This window comes from Artemia franciscana, chromosome 17 (genome assembly GCF_032884065.1).
Source record: "Artemia franciscana chromosome 17, ASM3288406v1, whole genome shotgun sequence".
Lineage (NCBI taxonomy): Eukaryota > Metazoa > Arthropoda > Branchiopoda > Anostraca > Artemiidae > Artemia > Artemia franciscana.
Genome location: NC_088879.1, coordinates 17,911,378 through 17,934,061, shown reverse-complemented (window position 1 = coordinate 17,934,061; position 22,684 = coordinate 17,911,378). Strand labels below are relative to the sequence as shown.

The following is a 22,684-nucleotide window of genomic DNA, read 5'->3' as shown; positions in this document are numbered from 1 at the left end:
TTGGCCTATATCTCAGAAACACCTCAATTTAGGTCATTTTTCATATTTTCAGCTAACCTTTCTTCATGACTCTTCTTCAGTTGTTTGATGGAATTGGTGGCCTCATTCCATGCCTTTTGATACTTCTGATAGTTTGCAGCTGTTTTCTTTTTTTAAGTGTTTCCAGGTTCAATTCTTCCTGTTCAGTAGTTTGCTAGTTAGACAAGTCATGAAGGGTAGTGTTTTTGCCTGTCTCCTCCAAAATGTTCTAGTGTGAGCTTTTACAAAAAATAGCAAAACAGCTTTGAATTTCTGCCAAGATTATTTGATGTCTGAAGTGAATATGGTATCCTAATCAAAGTAGCAAGTCTCTTGGAGATATGCTTGTAATGAATAACTTTGTGCTGTTTATGATGAGGTTGAGTAGTAGCCAAGTGCAATTCTGTGAGGAGAGGAGCATGATCACTGTTACCACTAGGGGCAAGAAATTCATTTTTCATCCAGAAATCTGGATTATTAAGAATAACTAGGTCTAGTATGTTAGATGTTTGACCATGTCTGTACTGTGTAGGTTGGTCAACAGCTTGGAACAGCAAATGTTCAGACAGACAAGTAAGAAATTAAGATTCCTGTTCTTTGGCTGAAAAACCAGAACCATCAACCCAATCATAATTGGGAAGATTGTTGTCATCACAAATCACCACATGTTGGTTGCAAGAGTCCTTGATAATATCAGAAATGATATTAGCAAGATACTGTTCAGATTCAAGGCAAGAGAGAGTATTAGGACTATGATATACCACTCTAACCACTATTGTAGAGTTTCCACACTGCAGTCTGACCCAGACATTCTCAACCCAAGCACAGCAGTGGGAAGAAGGAATCAAAGTGCTTACCTTAAGACTGCTTTTGACATTAATTCCAACACCTCTCCTGCAACTGTAGCCTCTAGACCCAAGTTTGCCCCCCCCCCTCCTTCTGCTTTTATGCTACTAAAATTAGGTTCTGTAAAAAAAATCTAAAGGAAAATGAAACTTTCAGGGATGGGTCTACAGGCTAAAGTATATCCCCAGAAGGTATTTTGAAGTACCCATCTCTACTCCTTCTCCCTCTAGAGGGCCCTGAAATTTGTCCACATGACATGTCTATATCCATTGAAATTTAAAAAAAAACTACATTTTACCTTAATTTTCAGTTACCAGTTGCTTTTTTTCTGCCTTTAGTTCTCAAAATGAAATTCTTGTTATTTGAGTAGAATTCTGAGCCATATCAATGTTTTTTTTCAAAATTTGGGAAATGTATTTGCATATCTTCAAAACCTTATAAATTGGGATTGAGCAAAGTAGAGAAGCTGAAAATAATTTTGTTGTACTTCATTCAAGCAGAATCCTATTTTGCAAGGTTTCACTTTTATAACACACATATTTTTCAAGGTCATCAAAGGTCAGGGCCCTCTAGAGGGAGAAAGAGTGGAGGCAGTTACATCAAAATAACTTCCTGGGACATAGGATTTAGCCTATAGACCCATCCTGAATGTTTCATTTTCTTAGTCTAACCCCTTTTGAGGTAGCAAGAAGTCACTAAACTAGAATTTTACTGAAGCCTGTTTCAAAAAAGATAAATGACATCAACACAATATCCATACGACAGATAAATCTATTAGCCTGCAGGCTAAAGGATAAATCTGGAACCATCAAGGAGGGGGGGGGTAATTGTTAGAAAAGTGACCATGATACATGGAAAAAACAACAAAATCTTACCAGATCATAGTCCTCTTCATCATCACACATGAAGGCATCTCCATTGTCAGACATGCTTATTTAAATTGAAAATAGGCCTAGCTTTCTTTGCTGTCTTTTGCAAGATTTTATTTCTTCTAAAGCTACCCTTAAATTCTAATCGCAGTGTTGCTAGGTAGGTATTTTTCCCCCATTATATATTCGTAAACTCCGTTTAACAATTGAACTAAATTACAAATTACATTCATGGACAAAATTTAGCCTGGAAGTTTAAAGGAAGAAGATAAATTTCAATTTGTAAGCCATAGGATAAGAAATTGTCAACAAACTAACGTCTCTTCTAAATATGTATATGGGAATCTTTATAATTGAACATCTGCCCTATAAGATAAAAAAGAATAGAAGCAAAATTTTGTAGTCAGATTTTGTTAATCTGGAGTTAAGATGATTTTCTAGAATGAAACAAACAGAGCGAAGTGATAATAATTAACCTTTACTTTCTATTCAATCTCCATGGTATTGAACTGGCATGTTTGTGATGATTCCCTCGAAAAGATTTTTTTGTCTGTCCAGGTTAGACCTCAATGCCACACTGTCCACGTTTGGACGTGCCACCGGTTTTGTCTATATTTAGCTGTATGTTTTTCAGTTATTTATCGCTTTCTATATGCTAAGTGAGTTAGCGTGCTAAGTAACTTTGTGAAAGTCTGTCGATACTGCTATCTAAACGGAAAACGGGGATAAGAAATTTACTCATTTGTGTCTTAGAATTTGGTTTATCTTTATCTCTTGCAGGATAGTTTAAAAATTTATTTCTTTCTACGGCTCTCTAGCTTTCTTTGCTTTCTAAGGCTATAATGAAAAAAAGGTTGAAGTGTCTAGGCCACGTTCTGCGGATGAAGGTTGACACATTGCCGAAGGTTGTCCTTTTTGGCCAACCAACTAGGGCTACCCGGAAAGCAGGTCGTCCTCGTCTGATTTGGTAGGATGTCATAAATGAAGGTTTAAAGGAAATGGGAACTTCCTGGGAAGGTGTAAAGAGGGAGGCCTTGAATAGATTAGGCTGGAGGAGGAGCATGCGTAACTGTGTTGGCCTCAGGTCGCTTGGTGCTGCAGTGGGTTATTAATAGTAGCAATAGTATATGTATACTAAACTTACAATCCACGGCCATTTTTTTGTAAAGTACAAATTATGTCCTGGCCTTGAGAAAGTAGGGGGGTTAATTTTTAGACCTTTACAAACTACGCTGAAAAAACACTATCTAAAAATTTTGATACCCTTTCTCAATATACCTAATATGCCTCTAGCGCATAACTTACAACTCTTGCCTTTAGGGCTGTGGAGGTTTGTCATTCTCAAAAACATGATGTCCGGACTTTCAACTACGTTGAACAAACTAGCTATCTCAAAATTTTGATTGGATTTGTTTGGGAAAGTGGTGGGCATGGGAAGGAAGTTAATTTCCCTCCAATCACTTTCGACTATTAAAAAGGGCACTAGACCTTTCAATTTCTGATCGAATAAGCTCTTTGAAGTTTTTCAACAACTGCGTCGATAAATCTGGGCTAGAAAAAAAAAACTAATAATACATTATGTCGACATCAATCTTTACTTAGGTAGCGAGTGCTATTGCTCTGATGACAAAAAAAGTACCAAGTTGTCATGCATGTAACTCCTGTACAGTTTGGAGTTTCTTCAATTTTTTTTCACTTGCCAAGATGACACTCCTAGATGCTCTTCATTCATTTAGGTTGCGCAGTTTGTAGCATGTTTATTTTTAATAATTACCTCTGAAAAATACAAATTACTATATGAGTCTATTTCACCAGCAGTTCTTGGTCAATAGTTTGCTGGACCACTAAAGCGCTCACCAGGTCGATTCGTAAAGCACCTATTAATCAATTATTCTGATTCAATGTAAATAGTGGAAACATGCCTTTACTGTCTATGATTTAAAGAAATCCCCCTCTATCAGCCTCTAAAGTACAAAATTCCACAAAATCTAGCCAGCGTTCGTTTGCCTCATTAGTAACCTTGTATATTTCTATGGTACATTTAAAAGAAGGGCGGCCCTTACTGAAGTTTTCAGTACCACCAAAAGACACTTCATCGACCCAAGGTACACTCTCTGTAATAAATATCAGGCAGCACTGGTTGCTTTGAAGAAGTGACAAAAAAAACCAAACAAGTTTTTGCTGGGATCTCTTAAACCAGTAATTTTCCAACAGCAAGTAAGATATCATTGTTACCAAAGATAAGTTTTACTGTCTAAAACGATAATCAAGTAATTAAAACCAGGTTTGGAAAAATGATGTGGTGTTAACTCAAACAGTGTTATTTCCAAATATGATGCTTATGCTAGCCTAGTTCAATTACTGCTAGGCCTACTACCATTGTTGCAGCCAAATCAAGGTGTTCCCCTAGATTTAAGATATTCATTAGAAAATCTTGATAACCTTATAAATCAAAGTTGAAAAAGGTATAAGGGTAAAATTCTAGAATAGAGCCTTCCATTGATCTGACAAATCAGATGAGTTAGGAACAAAACTCTCAGAGATGAACCCCGGGCCTTAATGATCTCCTGGGAATGTATTTTGAAGTGCCCACATTCAATTTTTCCCTCTTTAGGATACAGACTTTTGATTACCTTTAACAGTATTTGTGTTATAAAGGTGAAATTTCAAGAAATAGATCTTGGGTACAGACCAAAAGAAGCACAAGAAAAGTATTTTGAGCCCTGGTTAGGTATGTAAAGGTAAGGTATTTTATACCTGCTTTTCAAAGACATAGCTGACAACTCAGACACAGCTAAGAACAGTTAGGCTACTGGCATTCAAGCCAAACATCTGCTTTAAGTTGAAGGTTTCAAATGGTATGAGAAGGTCCACAAGACTTTTATTATGATGACCTTCAAGCTATAGAATCTCTTTTCAGGTTACAGCTTGTTCTTTAAAGTGGGATGGTCACCTAGGATTAGGCCTATTGCAGCCTTTAATCCCTTAGAAAATTGCTGTCAATGTCCTCAAGGGATTTGCAATATCACATGTTAGGCTATATGGGTGAAGCAAAATAATGTCTCTTCAGCTGCAATATCCTTGGCCAGATGAAGTATAATGAGGTCAATCAGGCCCAATCATGCCCTGCATATGAAAGAGCCCTATGCTCCCATCAAAATAGAAAAAATTGTTATTTGAAATTTTGAAAAATTCTTAACAATCAAGCAGTTTGTGGTAACAAACTGTAGTAAGGAGCAACTTAGCTCAATAGTAACCAAAACTCTAAAGATGAACTTTATATAACAATAGTTACATAAAAAGAATTCTGTTTTGATGCTGATTTTAAATATATAAGTTTTGTTAATTTGAGACTTACCCATCAAAAGTTATGAGCTTGAGAAAATTTGCCTTATTTTGGAAAATAGGGGAAAACATCCCATAAAAGTCATAGAATCAACAAAAATCACATCATTGCATTCAGCATATCAGAGAACCCTATTGTAAAAGTTTCAAGCTCCTATCTACAAAAATGTGGAATGTTGTATTTTTTGCCAGAAGACCAATCATGGGTGCATGTTTTTTTTTTCAAGGGGTCATCATATCAACCAAGTGGTCCTAGAATGTCACAAGAGGGCTCATTCTAATGGAAATGAAAAGTTCTAGTGCCCTTTATAAGTGATCAAAAAATTGGAGGGCACTTAGGCCCCCTCCCACACTCATTTTTTTCCCAAGTCAATGGATCAAAATTTTGAGATAGCCATTTTGTTAAGCATAGTCAAAAACCATAAAACTATGTCTTTGGGGATGACTTTCTCCCCCACAGTCCCCAGGGGAGGGGCTGCAAGTTACAAACTTTGACCAGTGTTTACATACATTAATGGTTATTGGGAAGTGTACAGATATTTCCAGGGAGACTTTTATGGTTTAGGGGGGATTAGGGGAGGGGGCTATGTGGGAGGATCTGTCCTTGGAAGAATATGTCATGGGGGAAGAGAAATTCAATGAAGGGGTGCAGAATTTTCTAGCATTATTATAGAAAAAGTGAAAAAACTAATATGAAAATGTTTTTTCAACTGAAAGTAAAGAGCAGCATTAAAACTTAAACCAAACAGAGATTATTATGCATATGAGGGGTTCTTCTCCTCCTAAATTTTTGCTCTTTATGCTAAAGTATTTTTGTTAATTTCAACTATTTATTCTACAGCCTTTCTGATTCAGGGGTTATTCATCAAGAGTTGGGACAAGATTTAAGCTTTAGGGTAAAGAGCAAGGTATTAACAAGGGGACAAATCCCCTCATATACATAATAAAATATAAGAATATAGAAGCTTGTTATGTAAGTTAATTCTTAAGTTTTACTAATAAAAATAATAAAAAAAAATTACTAATTTTTACTAATAAAAATGTTTGTTAAAAATTTAAAGTTTTAGTTGCCTTTTTAAGTAATTGAAAAATTGGAAGGCAACTAGGCCTCCTCCCCCACCCCTTTTTTCTCAAAATTGTCTGATCAAAACTAAGAGAAAGCCATTTAGCCAAAAAAAAAGAATTAGTATGCAAATTTCATTTTGATTATTTATGTGTGGAGAGCCAAAATCAAACATGCATTAATTCAAAAACGTTCAGAAATTAAATAAAAAAACTAGTTTTTTTAACTGAAAGTAAGGAGCAACATTAAAACTTAAAACAAACAGAAACTACACCATGTATGGAAGTGGCTGTTCCCTTCTCAATGCCCCACTCTTTACACTAAAGTTTTTTACTGTTTTACAAAGAAGAAATGAGAGAAAGAGTCAAACTCTAGCATAAAGAGTAGGGCATTGAGAAGGGAACAGCCATTTTCATACACAGAGTAATTTCTGTTTGTTTTAAGTTTTTAATGTTGCTTCTTACTTTCAGTTAAAAACTAGTTTTTTATTTAATTAGAGTAAGCCCTGCTTCTGAAGAAAGATTATTTTCCAGGCTAAAACCAATGAAAAACTATCTGATATTAATCAATAATCAGGAAAGATTAAAGAGTCTAGAAATTATGTCACTTGAAAGTGAATACACAAGGAAACTAGATTCTGGAAAAGTTTTGGAAGAATTTATCAGACAAAAGCTTAGAAATATGGATAAAGCTTTACTCTCATCACAAGCTGGCAAAAATACCTATTACTGCATATAGTAAAATTATCATGGTCACATATTGTTTCTTTGTCATTGTTGGAGAAGTGTGTCCATTTTTTAGCTGTCTAAAATCCCCCTTCAACAATCTAAAAATGCATAAAGTGGGCAGGGCTCTGAAGCCAAGGGAAATGTCGGGGTTGTGCAATAAGAATAAATAGTGACATAAAAAAATATGCAATCATCAGAATCTAGCTATATGCAGTAATTAAAAAAAAATGAAAAAAAAAACACAAAAAACTAAAATTTTGTTCCTTTGAACTTTTAAAGAAATAAATAGGGTTGCAATGATGAAAGATCACAACCGTAACAAACAAGGCTTAACCAATCAGACCTCACCTGCTGCCCTCAGGGCTCATGGCCCAATACACTTTTCTGTATAGGTAGCTTAATGTTACCTTTAAGCAAAATTGGACATTGCACCACATACCTTTTGTAATATTTAACTGATTGCTCTGATTCACCAGTTCAAATTTTGCCACAGGCCAATGTTATAACAACTATTATTGCAATTGCTCAGAAACAGCTGGCTAATTTAACCTCAAAAGTGAAAGTGAACTATCTTGGATATTAGCATTAATGGATGCATGAGTTTTTTAATTATCTTTTGACTTCCTAATATACAGAAATTACCAGTGATGACTGGAATTAGTATTTAAAATGTAATTTCATTCATATTGTACATCCCCAACTTTTCTTGTGGCTTCAAAACCCTGCCCACTTTATGCATTTTCAGTTTTCCCTATGGAGGAGGATAGTCAACCAGAAATGGATGTGCTTCTAGAATTATCTTTATAAGTGCTCTAGTATGGAAACTATGCTGCTTTGCAGCATAGTTTCCAGTTTAGACAGCTTATGATGAAACTAAAGTCTTACTAAAATATGTAAATTCATGTATTCATATTCAGTGATGTAAATTTCAAAAGGCATTTTTAGGATTTTTATGATATCTAGAGGACAAAAACATAATTTAATTTAAACTCAAAATGAGGATTAAAATGGACAAAATTGTATGCTTAAAATGAACAAACTGGATTGTTAAATGAGACAATATAATGAGAATAACCAGATAAACATAAATGCAAATGTGAAAATGAGAACCTAAGATTATCAAAAGTGACAAGACCAATCCAAGCAGCTAAGGCAAAGGGCATTGAAAAAATGTCTGAACCAAAGATAAACAAAATTGAAGAACAAATGACGATGCAGTTAAAAGATAAATGGCAGCAAGAATTACAGTGACAAAAAAAAAGAAAGTGAAGAACAAAAAAAAGTATGTGGTTACAAGGCATGCATCAGTGAGGACCAGAGCAAATCAAAAATGAAAATGTAGAACAAAAAAATATATGGGTAGAAGATATACAACAGCAAGAGCAAAGAAAAGTGCTGTTAGAAGTTAACGGGCAGCAAGAATCAGAAGGTATCAAAAATAAAAGTGAAGAATACAGAACTGAGGATTACCAGACATGCTAAAGCAAGTATCAGAACTTGTCAAAAATGAAAGCAAACAACAAACAATTGTGCGGTTAGAATATAAGAATCAGAATGAGTCAAAAACAAAAGTGGAGAAGGAAAAATTACATTAGAAGAATAATACCATCACAATCTTTAATACTAACAAACTGTGGTGCAAAACCAAGTAAAAACCTACAGAGATGCTACAAACTATGCAAGCATTAATTAAAAGGCATTGGGACCCTTCGATGTTGTGTGTATTCACTGTGGAGTTCTCCATTTTCTTGCTGGAAAAGTAGCCAATGAATGTGATTTATTTCAGGGTTGCTGTCTGCTTTGTTGACTTGCATTCCTACCTCCACAATTTCAAAAATGAATTGGTTTGACCTGTTATGGGATGTCACTTGCTCTCTAAAGAGTTTCTAAAAACAAATATGAAACTTGAGCTCATGTTTTGCTTTAGCTTCATTTAATGTAAGGGATTGAATGATGTTTTCAGCTTCAAAGTAGCTGGACAAATTTATTGCATAATCAACTTAGTGATACATCTGTCATAAACCTCTGAAGGTGATTTTGAACCACATTATTATGGCTAAATGTGCTTTTAGACCCTGATGGAGCTGCTAAAGAACACATTACACATTCCTTAAATTACTCTCACAACCAACTCTCCTAACCCAATTGATCTCTTCAAAGAAATATTGCAAGACGCGGACAACTATGGTAAAAGTTACATGAAATACAAGAAGTAGAGGACAATTAAATCAACCTGTTGCTTCACTGGGGCAACAGCCTATATATATATATATATATATATATATATATATATATATATATATATATATATATATATATATATATATATATATATATATATATATATATATATATATATATATATATATATATATATATATATATATATATATATATATATATATATATATATATATATACTATGAAAATTGAGAAGAATGCCTTTCTTTAGGGCTGACAAAATTAATGTACTTACAGCATGACATTAAAATGGTGATAGACATTCTACCAGTATTTTCATCCCTTTTTATTAATCTTATCATGTTCCTTCTTTTGACAAAGTTCTACATCCACACTTGAACAAAAAACTTATCTCATGTAAAATCAGTACAGACCTTGTTGGTTGGATCTCAGCTTTTCTTGTAGAGACTGAGGCTTTTTACTAATGAAGAAGAATCAACCTTCTGTGAGAGATGTGGAGTTGCCAGTGGTGTCCTGCAGGGTAGTGTAGTACACCATTTTATGTTGATGACTGAAAATTGCTTGGTGCAGTCAATCCTGAGTTACTTCAAGCAGATCTTGACCATATTCAAAACTGGGCAATAACATGACACACAAGCTTTAATATTGACAAATGTAGTGTTAATCATTTTGGCAAGTCCAACCCAGGTTTCAGGTATTCTATGGTCAATCCAGCTGTAAATAACATTCAAGAGCCATAAGAGATTTTGGAATGTGCATAGCAACACCTGAATACCGGAGTGATGTACAGCTTCTGGAGGGAGTGCTAAGGAGAGCCACAAAGGCAGTTGCTGAGATGAGAGACAAGCCTTATGATGAACATTTAAAGTATCTTAAATTATCTACACACTGACAACAAAGAGCTGATACGCTTATGACATATAAGCTTACTTCATAAGAAATCCCCCCAATTTATTTGCCAATTTCCCAAAATATTGGTACTGACAAGAGAGGATATTCAAAGAAGCTGTTCAAGCCATCTGTTGAAGCTCAACACAGACAACAGTTTTTCTCCTGCTGTATAGTAAACCACTGGAATAGTCTCTCAAATAAAAGAGTCTCACCAACCAATAATGAAGTGTTTAAGAAGTCATTGGATGTTGAATGGAATGGTGTTCCCTGGAAGTACCAGTGGGATGCATTTGATGTTTAATTATTCACATCATCAAAGTATAAGAGTAATTAACAGATCAAGATAGATCTTAATTTGCTCAGAAGTGCAAATTAAGGTAATTAAATTAATTCAGGTAATTGTTTAGGTACTTAAATTGAAACTTCCAGGCAATATTGAGGGGGTCTTTAAAAAATATTGGGGGGAGCCAACGCCCTGTCCTTTTTAGCTGCCCTCCTCAGAACTAGCCAAAATTGCAGATGTTCATTTTGTTCAAATGTCTCGAAATAGCTGCAATATCTCAGGAAAAGCTAAGATTATTAAGCTGAAACTATGAGGAAATATCAATTGGGATGTTCAACTAAGTTAAAAAATACTATATGCATCCAGATTGTTAAAATAACATGGTCTGCAATATCTCAAGAACAGTTAGGGGTATTAAGTTGAAACTCTCAGAGGCTGTTAAATTCAATGGAAAGAAAATATATGAGTCCAGGGTCTCAAATGATAAGAGTCAGAAATAAAGAAAGCTGGGTAATACTTTTGATATAAATTTGTTTTCTCATATAGTTTTTATTCATAAATAATATTTTGGACCATCATGGGAAAAGTTTGGTAGCAACGCTACTTGGCAGTTTTCAAATTTGTTGGCAGATTTTCTCTGAAAATGCCATTTTTATGTATAAAAATACTTTTGGCTCAAAGAAAACCTGTCAAAACACAAGTTGTGCTGCTAAAGTATTGGCATCTTTTGAATTATGTTGAATTCTGTTACTGGCAGCTTCAAAACTTTGTTCAAACCTGATTTTGGATATTCTCCCAGGAGGATTCTTTCAAGTAATTACAGTTGAAACATAGTCTTGACTAACTCCATTCCAAACCTTGATATCAAATTGAATGAAATTTATGTACTAACTTTCCTGTTTTGTGTTGCTGCAGTCTCCAAAGAAAGTAAATACAAGGAAAATCCTCTCTAAAAATCCCCCTTGCAGAAATTCTCCCTCCACAGAAAGTCCCCTTCTCCTGTGGAAAATTCTCTTCTTTCCCACAAAAATTTCCCCCTCCACTTATTAATAACTATCGTATTTTTGAAAGTTTAATTCCCCCCGAAAAATTCAGCCCACCCCCCCTTCAGTGAAAATCGCCCTTTGTGGAACATCACCCCCTTCCAACAATTCCCTGTCATTGGGGAATTGAGTCCATATATTGAAAAAATGATCATTAAACATGACCATCAGTATTTTTTAAACATCATGTTGTTCACAATAGAGTTAGTTCCAGGCCAATAAAGTTGTCCTTTACTCTATATTTATATAAATTACATAATAATATATTTTATATACATTCAGGTAGTTGGAAAAAGATACACAAATAAAATTCATTTTAATATCGAGAATTCCCCCTAACAATCCCCCTCCCCTCCATCCTGGAAAACTCCCTGAAACTTCCCTCCTGGAAAACACCCCGCACATCAAAAACTACAGTAGTTTCAAATTTGTAAAGTAAGGCTGAATACTAAATTGCCTAATCTGTTGACTACCAAATTCAGAGAATGTATTATTTTTTTTTTTAGAATTTCAGAAGTTTATTGGATGACCTAATTCATAATTTACTAACGCATTCATTGAATATCTAGAAAATTTGAATAGTGTGACCAAAAGGAAGTTGGTCTTAAGTTTTATTTTACTATTACTTCTAATTTCTGGTTGTTAAGATTCCCTTGTCATTTATAGCTTATGGGTGTAATATTCAAGCTGTTTAAAGAAAATAGTTTCTGGTCCACATCTCAGCCTGTTTAAGCCCCTAGCCCTCCTGTCTAAAAAAAGAATATGATGCCTTTGACCCAGGTAATGTTTTTTTTTTTTTCAATTTTCAAGGCATTCGGAAAAAAATTTTGTTTAGGCTGTTTTTGACCCCAACATGAGGAGGAGGGGCTAATGCCGCAATGAAAAAGAAATTGACCCCTTTTCAGATCTCTGTTTGTGGGGCTAAAATTTTCCGTGTTTTCTTTTGCATTATGCTCTCCACGATCCAAAGACTTGAGGATTTGATATTCAAGCTAATAAAGAAATGGACCTTTTTTCAGCCCTAGGTTTGGGACTGCTTGTCCCCAAATCAAAGTCAAATTTGTATTTTATGATTGCATTGGCCCAGGGATATACAAATTCAAGTTAAAACCCACTTAGTAATAATGTTTTTGCTCCTTTTTCTGCCCTTTCTTTTATGTTTCTCTTGTCACTTGGATCTCCTTAGTCCAAAGACTTAAGGATATAAATTTCGAGCTGATTGAATAGAAACATTTTTGACCATACTAAATTTTTTAACATTCTAGTTGGTGGGGGCGCTTCGTGCCCCCTCCCCCAAGCCCCCCCCCCCCCCGCGCGCGTAAGTCGTTACGCGCCATATTAGTTACGCGCCATTGTAGTTGTGTCCCTGTGTCCCACCTGTGAATATAGACAGATATATATATATATATATATATATATATATATATATATATATATATATATATATATATATATATATATATATATATATATATATATATATATATATATATATATATATATATATATATATATATATGTTTTTAACTACGTAAAACTTGCGAATATACAACATTCTTCGATGTCCCATTGTCTGTTCATATAAATAGATTGTCAGGTTTACCGACTCTTGAACATGCAACATAAAATTGTCCATGGGAAAAACGATCCATATTCAGATCTATACCTGATTATTCTAATGATTGCCCTTGAGCTTTGTTGATGGTGATTGCTAATCGAACATTCCCTGTGTCCCCGTCGTCATTTATATATCCCCCTGTGCCCCGGCATCCCCCTTGTAGTCGTGTCCCTGTGTCCCGGTCGTCATTTATATTCCCAGTATCCTGGTCGTCATTTGTGTCCCAGTGTCCCAGTCTGTAATTTCTCTTTGAGCGTCCCGGTCGTCATTTATATTCCCTGTGTCCCGGTGTCCCGGTCGTCATTTGTGTCCCGGTGTCCCGGTCTGTAATTTATCTTTGAGTGTCCCAGTCGTCATTTATATCTCCCGGTCGTTATTTGTGTCCCAGTGTCCCAGTCTGTAATTTCTCTTTGAGGGTCCCGGTCGTCATTTATATTCCCTGTGTCCCGGTTGTTAGTTTTTTTTTCTCCTTTATTTTTCATTTTTTTTCCTTTTTTTAGTTTTTAGTTTTTTTTCTTTTTAGTTTTTTTTTGTAGTTTTTACCTTTTTTTATTTTTTTTAGTTTTTTGTTCTTTTTTAGTTTTTAGTTTTTTACCTTTTTTTTAGTTTTTTTTTAGTTTTTTAGCTTTTTTAGTTTTTTTAGTATTTTCTTTTTAGTTTTTTTTGTAGTTTTTACCTTTTTTAGTTTTTTTCTTCTTTTGTATTAATGCTAAAGCCAAGGTTCGAACCTGGAACCTCTCGGACCTGGAAGCTGGAACATAACGCTTTACCAACTCAGCTACTTCGGCTTGAATACATTCGTTTCTGAATTGGTATATGATGAAATAATTCAGACGTCATATAATGACGTCACTCGACAGACAGACATAACCCACAAACAACTTATTTTTATATAGATAGATTAACGTTTTTAACTGTTTTTACTTTCAGTGAGCCTTCAGATCAATATGAAAGTAGACATGAAGAGGGTGGTATTTAATCTCCTCTCATTAAGAGAAGTATTTTTGGACTAATCCTATGACAGGGGGAGGGGGACAATACTTAAAAAATTTTGAAGAAAAGATGAATTCTTGAATATCTTGGAGTCAAATAAGATACTCAAAAAGAAATTAAATCAATGAAAGAACTTAATCTGTTTGAAAACTAAGATAAGATGTTAATTCAAATTTTACTAAAATTGATGTATAAAACCATCTAACTTTTTGTCTCCAACTTATTGTCTTATGGGATCATTGCAATGTAGGGACACAATTTCTGGATTTTTTGAAAAGGGACATAATCTCATTAAACCAGTTAAAAAATGCCCTCTTCTGATCATTAACTACCACTGTTTCAGATAATTATGCAAACTAAAGGCGAGTGAAGAGTAATTTTTTAGGGTAATATTTGGTTTTCAAATATTACGATATAAAATATAAATTTAACAGCAAACAGCAGGGTTTTGAGAGGCGATAACCCAAATTATATTGTGGATATGTTCGGGCATGATATTATAAACATTTTTGTGACAAGTGTTTTTTTTCAAATTAAAGTAAAAAGCAACATTAAGACTTAAAACAACTTATAAATTCCATGTATGAAGAGGATTGTCCCCTCCCCATCCTTCCAATCTTTAAGTTAAAGTTTGATTTTTTCCAAACAATGTTTTAAGAATGACTTCAAGCATAAAAGGAGTTTTGGTCACAATACTTCAATAAAGAAAAGATCTTGTTTATGCGCATTTGCTAAAGCAATGAAAATTTTTATTTGGATGTCTTAAAAGGCAATCTGTAATTGAAATGCTTGCAGTTTACCCATTAACTACATGGAGGATGGGGGCAGCCTCCTTCATGGAGGCCTACAGAATAATTTATATTTATTCATAGCTTCTATGTGGCTGCTTACTTTTCATAAAATTTGTTTCACTTAATTGAAAACCGAAATGAAGTATTTTCCAACTGAAAATTGGGAGCCTTTTTGTGCTTGCAATGGACAGAGAATAAACATTGTATGCAGCTTAATTTCAAACCGAAAAAAATATAAAGAAATTTATCTGAGACAATTTTTAATATCCAACAGTTTACATTACACTTCTGCGATGTTCGTTTTGAGGGAAAGTTATGATTTTACGACTTTTTCTTGACTCTTGTGTCAAATTTGTTTCCTTAATGTTTTTGTTTTATCATGGTTTTTTAAAGTTAGTAGAATTTTATTTGATGGTTTCTAAGATTGGGCTATTTTTCAAAAAAAAATTTCAACTTTCTTATGTTTTTTTTCTACGATTAATTTTCTTATGATACAGACAAACTTTTCAAGTTTCTACATTCGGTTTTGTTCTTAACTTTATTGTTGTACTGGCTCCTTTTTGTCCAATACGGGATTCATTTTCCTGTCCTGCACTTCAATGTTCTGTTGCAATATTTTTACATGGCCCTTTTCTGTTCACTAGGCTTAAATAATAGACATATTTTCAATCTCCTGTGTTAGATGAATACTAACTTCATAATGGATTGTTTCATAAGAAGCTGTTATAGTGTGTATTAATCATAAAGAGTGAGAAAGGAACTGGGGTTAGATTGTTGCTGATTGGTCTCTATTTATTCCATTTCTCCAATGCAAAAATCTCATTATAAAATTTAAACCTGGCTTCAGGTTAACAGTGAGTTCTGGCTGTGAAATCTTAGAGAATCTGGCCCCTATCCTTTTTCGTATCTTTATTGGCTATTAATCTAAAAAAAAACTAACCCAAAAATTAATGTACCAAACAACAACTCATGATAGATAAACAGACAGGGAAAAGCTTCTATCAAAAACAAAATTTAAAGATAGACTTCTCTTAAAAATCAATTTTACGATTCTGATGCTGATGCTTATTATGATTCACAAATAACCTATTCGGCTTTACTGAGTCCTATTGATTGTCCCTTCATTACTGAAAATGTACTTTTTGTTTATGTTTTTCCTCTAGTGGGAAGTCAATTAATATCCCTCATGGGGTGATTCTTGATACACCTATGCCTCTATAAAATAGCTCTCTAATGCAGGATTGTATTCAAGGTTCAGGCGAGATATGTCTGAAGGTGGGCCTAGAAGACGAGCAGGTCGTCAAACTGAACCAACTTTGAATTCAGATATCAATGATTCAGAGGACCGCCGAGGAAGTGATGAAGAGGCAGAAGCAAAAGAAACACGGCTTACGCTTATGGAAGAAGTTTTATTACTTGGACTAAAGGACAGAGAGGTTTGTTTTTAAGAATTTATTTTTTCATTCTAAACAGTAATAAATATCTGATTGAGCTACAAGTTACTTGAGTTGAATTGGAAAGGCTAAAAGTGAATTTCAGCATGGATGTTCAATTAAGGAGATTGCTTATCTTGAATGTTTCTCACACAAAAGTTGCATCAAAGATTACAAGGGTCACTGCCTTCAGATAATACGAATGAGTTCCAGGATCAGTCTAACAGTTAAATCCTGGAAGAAGGTGGAATGCAAAATGTAACTGAAATATTAATGTTAAGCCATTTAGGCTTTTGCAGGGTATTAATTTTTTTAGTATACGTTTTTCTTATAGAAATACAGAGTGTAGTTGAAGCTTCAAACGAACAAAATTACTGCTTCGTAGTTTTAGCAACATATATCTGCAAAACTGGCTCAAATAAACTTACTCATGATATTTCCCTGTATTTGTAGGATTCTTAAAAAACTAGGGCTATACTGAAAACATAATACCAAAATACAAGGCCATATCCAAGGCGGAGGGGGGGTGTTTGACCCCCCCCCCCCGAAATGTTCATCTGATTCGCAAAAACAGAACAAAAAAGAATGAATTTCTAATGAAGTTTTTTAAGGTTTTTTGTGGACTCCCCCCCACAAAAAAAAGAAAATCTTGTGTGAAATACCCCTCAAAAAAAATCCTGGATACGGTTTTGCCAACACAACAAAACAGGATTAGGAGTAGAGACGTCCTCAAGTAACATGCAAAAAAAAACGAAAACAAATGGCTCTCGCTAGTCTTTCACTAGCCAAGAAATTTGTGTGATTTTATATATAATCTTAAACTTGTAAAAAAAAACTCAAGCAAGCTCAGTTTTCATCATAGCCCTTTTTTTCAGAATTCTGCAAATATAGGAAGCATCACAGTTCGCTTTATTTGAACCAGTTTTTAGAGGTATAGTCGTAAAAGCTGCAAAGTAATAATTATTATTCGGTTTACTTCCCCCCCCCTTACCCGTGTGGTAAGGGGGCAAAATATTTGTAAGACAAAAAGGCAAAAATATTTGTAAGACAAAAACGTCTTCCTAATATTCACTATTTTTATTTCTTTGATAACACAGTGCAGCTCATCCTCCATTCTGAACTAAATACTACTTATACCATTAAATTTTGACAAATTTTCGTTAATGGATTGTCAGGTTCCCGGCTCCGCCCATCCAATGCTTGCATATAGCAACAGGCTATAGTAGCCGCCTGATTTTGTAGATTTTTTTTTCACTGTTTTTTTTTTTATTATTATTATTATTGTTTGTAATATTTACCTTAACAAACTAACTGTTGATAAGGAAAAATAATGAAAACCAACAAAACCAGTAAACTAACGTATATAGCCTAGGACCATATCCTGACATTATGGGATTAGAGAGGGATAAGATGAAGTTAGGCTTTGACCTAACCTCGTAAAACACATTCTTAGGCTTTGACCTAGGGCTATAACGACGCTTTTGTGAGGGGAGGGCTGAGATTAATTCAAAATGATAGCGAAAATGCAAGTTGGTAATCTTAGTATAAGATTACCCTTCCGAACTAACTAGGCTACGAAAGCTATTTAGTTTATCTGCTCTTCTAAGCAAAATACTATAATAACAAAATATAATCTTGTGTTCAAAACTTTTCTTTTTACTGAATTTCAGAGTTGCTTTTACTTTTACCGTATCTCAGCCACCTCCTTCCTTCTTAATGCCTGGATATAGCCCTGTATCTAACACTAATTTTGTCTATATTATCTTTTTCATCTTTTTCTAGTTTATCTTTTCCATTCTTTTTTCTGCTCATTTTGGTGACAGTGTAGTTTATCATCTTTTCTGAACGAAGCACTACAATGACAAAATTCTTCCTTTATTACATTCAGAAATTTTCTATTTATTGAGTTCTAATATTCGGTTCCAGCTAGACTGCATCGAAGCCTTTCTCTACCCCTGAATGCTTGGACAAGGACCTAAGCTAAATAGAAAAGCTAGTTGATGCTGTTGGCTTGGAAATTCTTTACACCGTGAAATTTTTTACACCATGATTTAACTGATTAGGTTTATTTGAGGCTTAATAAGATTATATAGGCTACAGTAGTGTGTAATTACTCATTAGCTATTATGGGGCTGTTGAGGCTTTTGGGGGATGGGGAATGAAACCTTAGACATTTTTATGGACAGATCTACTAACTTTTAGTAGTCATTTAGATAAATATGCAAGAAGGAAAGGATGGGGGAACACTTTACTCTATGATCTTATTTTATTTTTACTTTTTTGGAATATTCTTGGATGAAGCTTGTAATATGGTTTCTGCGAATTGATAGCTATTCTCTTATTGCAGAATTATTTTAGATTTTAGGATAAAAGATTAGATTTGTGTGATTACTTACACAAAATGGGGAAAAGCTGGGGTGCATTTTGTGTGGAGCTAGGAAATTTTCTAGTGGGTGACAAGTGTAACCTGGAGCTTTGTATGTATATATATATACTAGCTGTTGGGGTGGCGCTTCGCGCCCCCCCAAGCCCCCCCCGCGCGCGTAAGTCGTTACGCGCCATATTAGTTACGCGCCATTGTAGTTGTGTCCCTATGTCCCACCTGTGAATATATATATATATATATATATATATATATATATATATATATATATATATATATATATATATATATATATATAAATAAGTTGTCTGTCTGTGTGTCTGTCTGTCTGTCAGGTGACGTCATGTTTCTGTGTTGACTGACGTCATGAAGTTAGTTGTCGTCATTTTTGCAATGACGGTGACGTCATTCAAGATATTTAAGACATGTTAGTTGTCGTCATTTTTGCAATAACGGTGACGTCATTCAAGATATTTAAGACATATGTTCACGTAGAAATCTATTAATGTTTAAGTTTAAAATGACTGATGAACTTACAATGGCAAAAGCCGATGAAGATGCTCAAAGAGTCTATGCCAAAAAACTTGCTGCTGATAGAGAATCTCAGAAAAGAAAGCGTGCCGAGGAATCAAAAGAACAGCAAGGAAACAGGCTTGAGGCTGATAGAGAAAGAAAGAACAGAAAGCGTGCCGAGGAACTACCAGAGCAACGCGAAAGCAGACTTGCTGCTAAAAGAGAAAGTGAAAAAAGAAGGCGTGCTGAGGAGTCACAAGAACAGCAAGAAATCAGGCTTGCTGCTGATAGAGAAAGTAAGAAAAGAAAGCGTGCCGAGGAATCAACTTCCTCTATTGGCTGCACCACCAGAGCCATTGAAGACTTTCCTTACTGGAACTACGTCAGAATCTAGGCCTTTTTTGTAAAAAATCAGAAAATACAACTCATGTTTCCAAATGACGTCGTTTGGAGCCCAAATCGAAAATCCAGATCAATTTATGTCTACTTTCAAAGTAAAAGGACAAATTTATAAACAAGGTAAGTCAGTCGACAGCCAACCTACCATCTTCAAAGATACCACGATAGGAAGACTCCACCGTTCACCCCAATCAACATGAATGCTTCTTTCTACGCCTGCTTTTGGTGAATGTACCCGGTCCGACATCCTTTGAGTATTTGAGAACTGTAAACGGTACTATACATGACACTTACCGTATGCCAAGCTCTGAATTATTGGAGAATGACCAACACTGGGATAACTGAATCAATGATGCGTGCGAAACGTCAACCCCAAGTCAAATTCGTACATTGTTTGACATCATTTTAACAACTTGCTCTCCATCAGCTCCTACAGAGTTATTGGAAAAATATAAGTCAAAAATGTCCGAAGATATACTCCATCGAAAACAGTTAGAGACGTCAGATATGACTTTTGATTTTACATCTGAAATTTATAACTACACTTTAGTTATTATAGAAGATTTGTGCGTACGTATGGCAAACAAACCTCTTCAGGATTTGGGAATGCCTTCACCTAACCGTATCGCTGCTGTTTCGACATGTGTAGAATTGGAGCGTGAACAAAGTTACAGTACGAGTGATCTATTGTCGTATGTACAAAATAACATTTCCTAGTTAACGTCGGAACAAAAAGACATTTATGATACGATAATGCATTGTGTCGATAACAACGTTGGAAAAATTTTCTTTTTGGATGCGCCAGGAGGTACTGGTAAAACGTTTGTGATAAAACTGATTCTGGCATCAATTCGATCAAAAAATGATATAGCGTTGGCAATTGCGTCGTCCGGAATAGCCGCAACATTGCTGCCTGTTGGAAGAACTGCTCATTCCGCTTTGAAATTGCCTCTGAATTTGCATTCTACAGAAACTCCCACGTGCAATATTTCCAAAGGATGAGTGCACAATGGCACACAAAAAATCGCTCGAGGCTCTGGATCAATGTTTGAAAGATTTGCGAGGGAATTCGAGTTCCTTTGGCAGCACATTAATATTGCTTGCGGGAGATTTCAGGCAAACATTACCTATAATACCTAGATCAACCCCTGCAGACGAAATGAATGCTTGCCTGAAAAATTCTAATTTATGGGCACACATAAAAACTTTGAAATTAACTACAAATATGCGTGTCCGATTGCAAAACGATGACTCTGGTCAAACATTTTCAGATCAATTGCTGGCAATTGGAAACGGAAAGCTCCCAGTAGACTCAATTTCAGGACGTATACAACTATCTGCTGATTTCTGTAATTTAGTGACGTCCAAAAATGAATTGATTGAAAAAGTATTTCCGAATATTCTAAAAAATTATAAAAATAATAAATGGCTAAGTGAAAGAGCGATTCTCGCACCCAAAAATATAGACGTCCACGAAATCAACAATATTGTTTTGACCAAGATTCGAGACCAGGCAGTCCTTCACAAGTCAGTCGACACAGTTTTGGAACCAAATGAAGCGGTTAATTATCCATCTGAATTTTTAAATTCCATAGATCCTTCAGGGTTTCCACCACACGTGCTACAACTAAAAATAGGCGTACCAATAATACTTTTAAGAAATATCAACCCACCAAAGCTTTGCAATGGCACGCGACTTGCCGTAAAAAAAACAATGGAAAACCTAATAGAGGCCACAATCTTGACAGGGCCTTTTGAGGGTGAGGCTGTTCTTATTAATCGCATTCCCATGGTTCCAACGGATCTGCCTTTTCAATTTAAAAGATTGCAATTCCCAATTCGATTAGCATTTGCGATCACCATTAACAAAGCTCAAGGTCAATCATTTGAAAAATGTGGTATAGATCTTAATACTGATTGTTTTTCCCATGGACAATTGTACGTTGCATGTTCGAGGGTCTGTAAACCTGACAATCTATTTATATGCAGCGACAATTGGACAGCGAAGAATGTTGTATAGTCGCAAGTTTTACGCAGTTAATTTGTATTGTATCTATCTATCTATCTATCAATATAAAAACGAGTTGTGTGTATGCATGTTTGTTTGTTTGTAAAAAGAGCGTTTGCATATGACGTCATTATTACTACATACGGCTTTGTATATGCACAGACAATGGGAAAGCCATGAATGTTGTATATTCGCAATCTTTACGTAGTTTGAAACACATATATAAATCTATCTATATTCACAGGTGGGACACAGGGACACAACTACAATGGCGCGTAACGACTTACGCGCGCGGGGGGGCTTGGGGGGGCGCGAAGCACCCCACCAACTAGGTGTTGGGGTGGCGCGAAGCGCCACCCCAACTGCTAGTATATATATATATATATATATATATATATATATATATATATATATATATATATATATATATATATATATGTTTTTAACTACGTAAAACTTGCGAATATACAACATTCTTTGCTGTCCCATCGTCTGTGCATAGAAATAGATTGTCAGGTTTACCGACTCTTGAACATGCAACGCATAATGGTCCATGGGAAAACAATCCGTATTCAGATCTATACCTCATGATTCTATTGATTGCCCTTGAGCTTTGTTGATGGTGATTGCTAATCGACCATTTCCTTTGTTGCCGTCGTCATTTATATATCCCCCTGTGTCCCCCGGCGTCCCCGTTGTAGTTGTGTCCCTGTGTCCGGGTCGTCATTTATATTCTCTGTGTCCCCGTCGTCATTTGTGTCCCGGTGTCCCAGTCTGTGATTTCTATTTGAGTGTCCCGGGCGTCATTTATATTCGTCAGGATATTGTAGGGCATCGTAGCATCGATGAGTTTAAGCAATTCTTGTCAACTGATTGTTTCGCCTATAAAGAATATTATCTCGAGGTAAGAACTGATCACCGACCACAACGATTGCCACTTTGTTGATAGTTGCGTATCAGGAGGCATCAATTCGATTGCTGTTTTTAAGCAGAAGCACTAAATTATTATTTTTGTGGAAAAGATGATATATATAAATATATATATATATTTTCTTTTTAGTTTTTTTGTAGTTTTGACCTTTTTTAGTTTTTTTCTTCTTTTGTATTAATGCTAAAGCCAAGGTTCAAACCTGGAGCCAAGGTATGACGTCACCGTCATAGCAAAAATGACGACAACTAACTTCATGACGCCAGTCGACACAGAAACATGACGTCACCTGATCCACAGACAGACAACTTATTTTTATATATATAGATA

General features: G+C 35.1%; 2 protein-coding genes across 5 annotated transcripts in view; one reads left to right on the top strand and one right to left on the bottom strand.

The window, feature by feature from the left end:
- Positions 1-1,926, bottom strand: part of LOC136037949 (COP9 signalosome complex subunit 2-like) — a 34,140-nt gene extending 32,214 nt beyond the window's left edge. Inside the window, exon 1 of the mRNA XM_065720832.1 lies at positions 1,740-1,926. Within this exon, the coding sequence (XP_065576904.1) occupies positions 1,740-1,793 (54 nt within the window). The 5' untranslated portion in view covers positions 1,794-1,926. The remainder of the gene's footprint in view (positions 1-1,739) is intronic.
- Positions 1,927-3,808: 1,882 nt separating this feature from the next.
- Positions 3,809-22,684, top strand: part of LOC136037948 (Golgi phosphoprotein 3 homolog sauron-like) — a 49,047-nt gene continuing 30,171 nt past the window's right edge. For 2 of the 4 annotated variants that reach the window (XR_010620088.1, XM_065720829.1), the window contains exons 1-2: positions 3,809-3,950; positions 15,943-16,126. Coding sequence is in view for 3 of the 4 variants with exons in the window: in XM_065720829.1 (XP_065576901.1) it covers positions 15,956-16,126 (171 nt within the window). In the remaining variant the exon portion in view is untranslated. Of the gene's footprint in view, positions 3,951-11,954; positions 12,069-15,929; positions 16,127-22,684 lie in introns of those variants that run through there. The other 2 variants (XM_065720830.1, XM_065720831.1) reach the window with 2 other exon arrangements.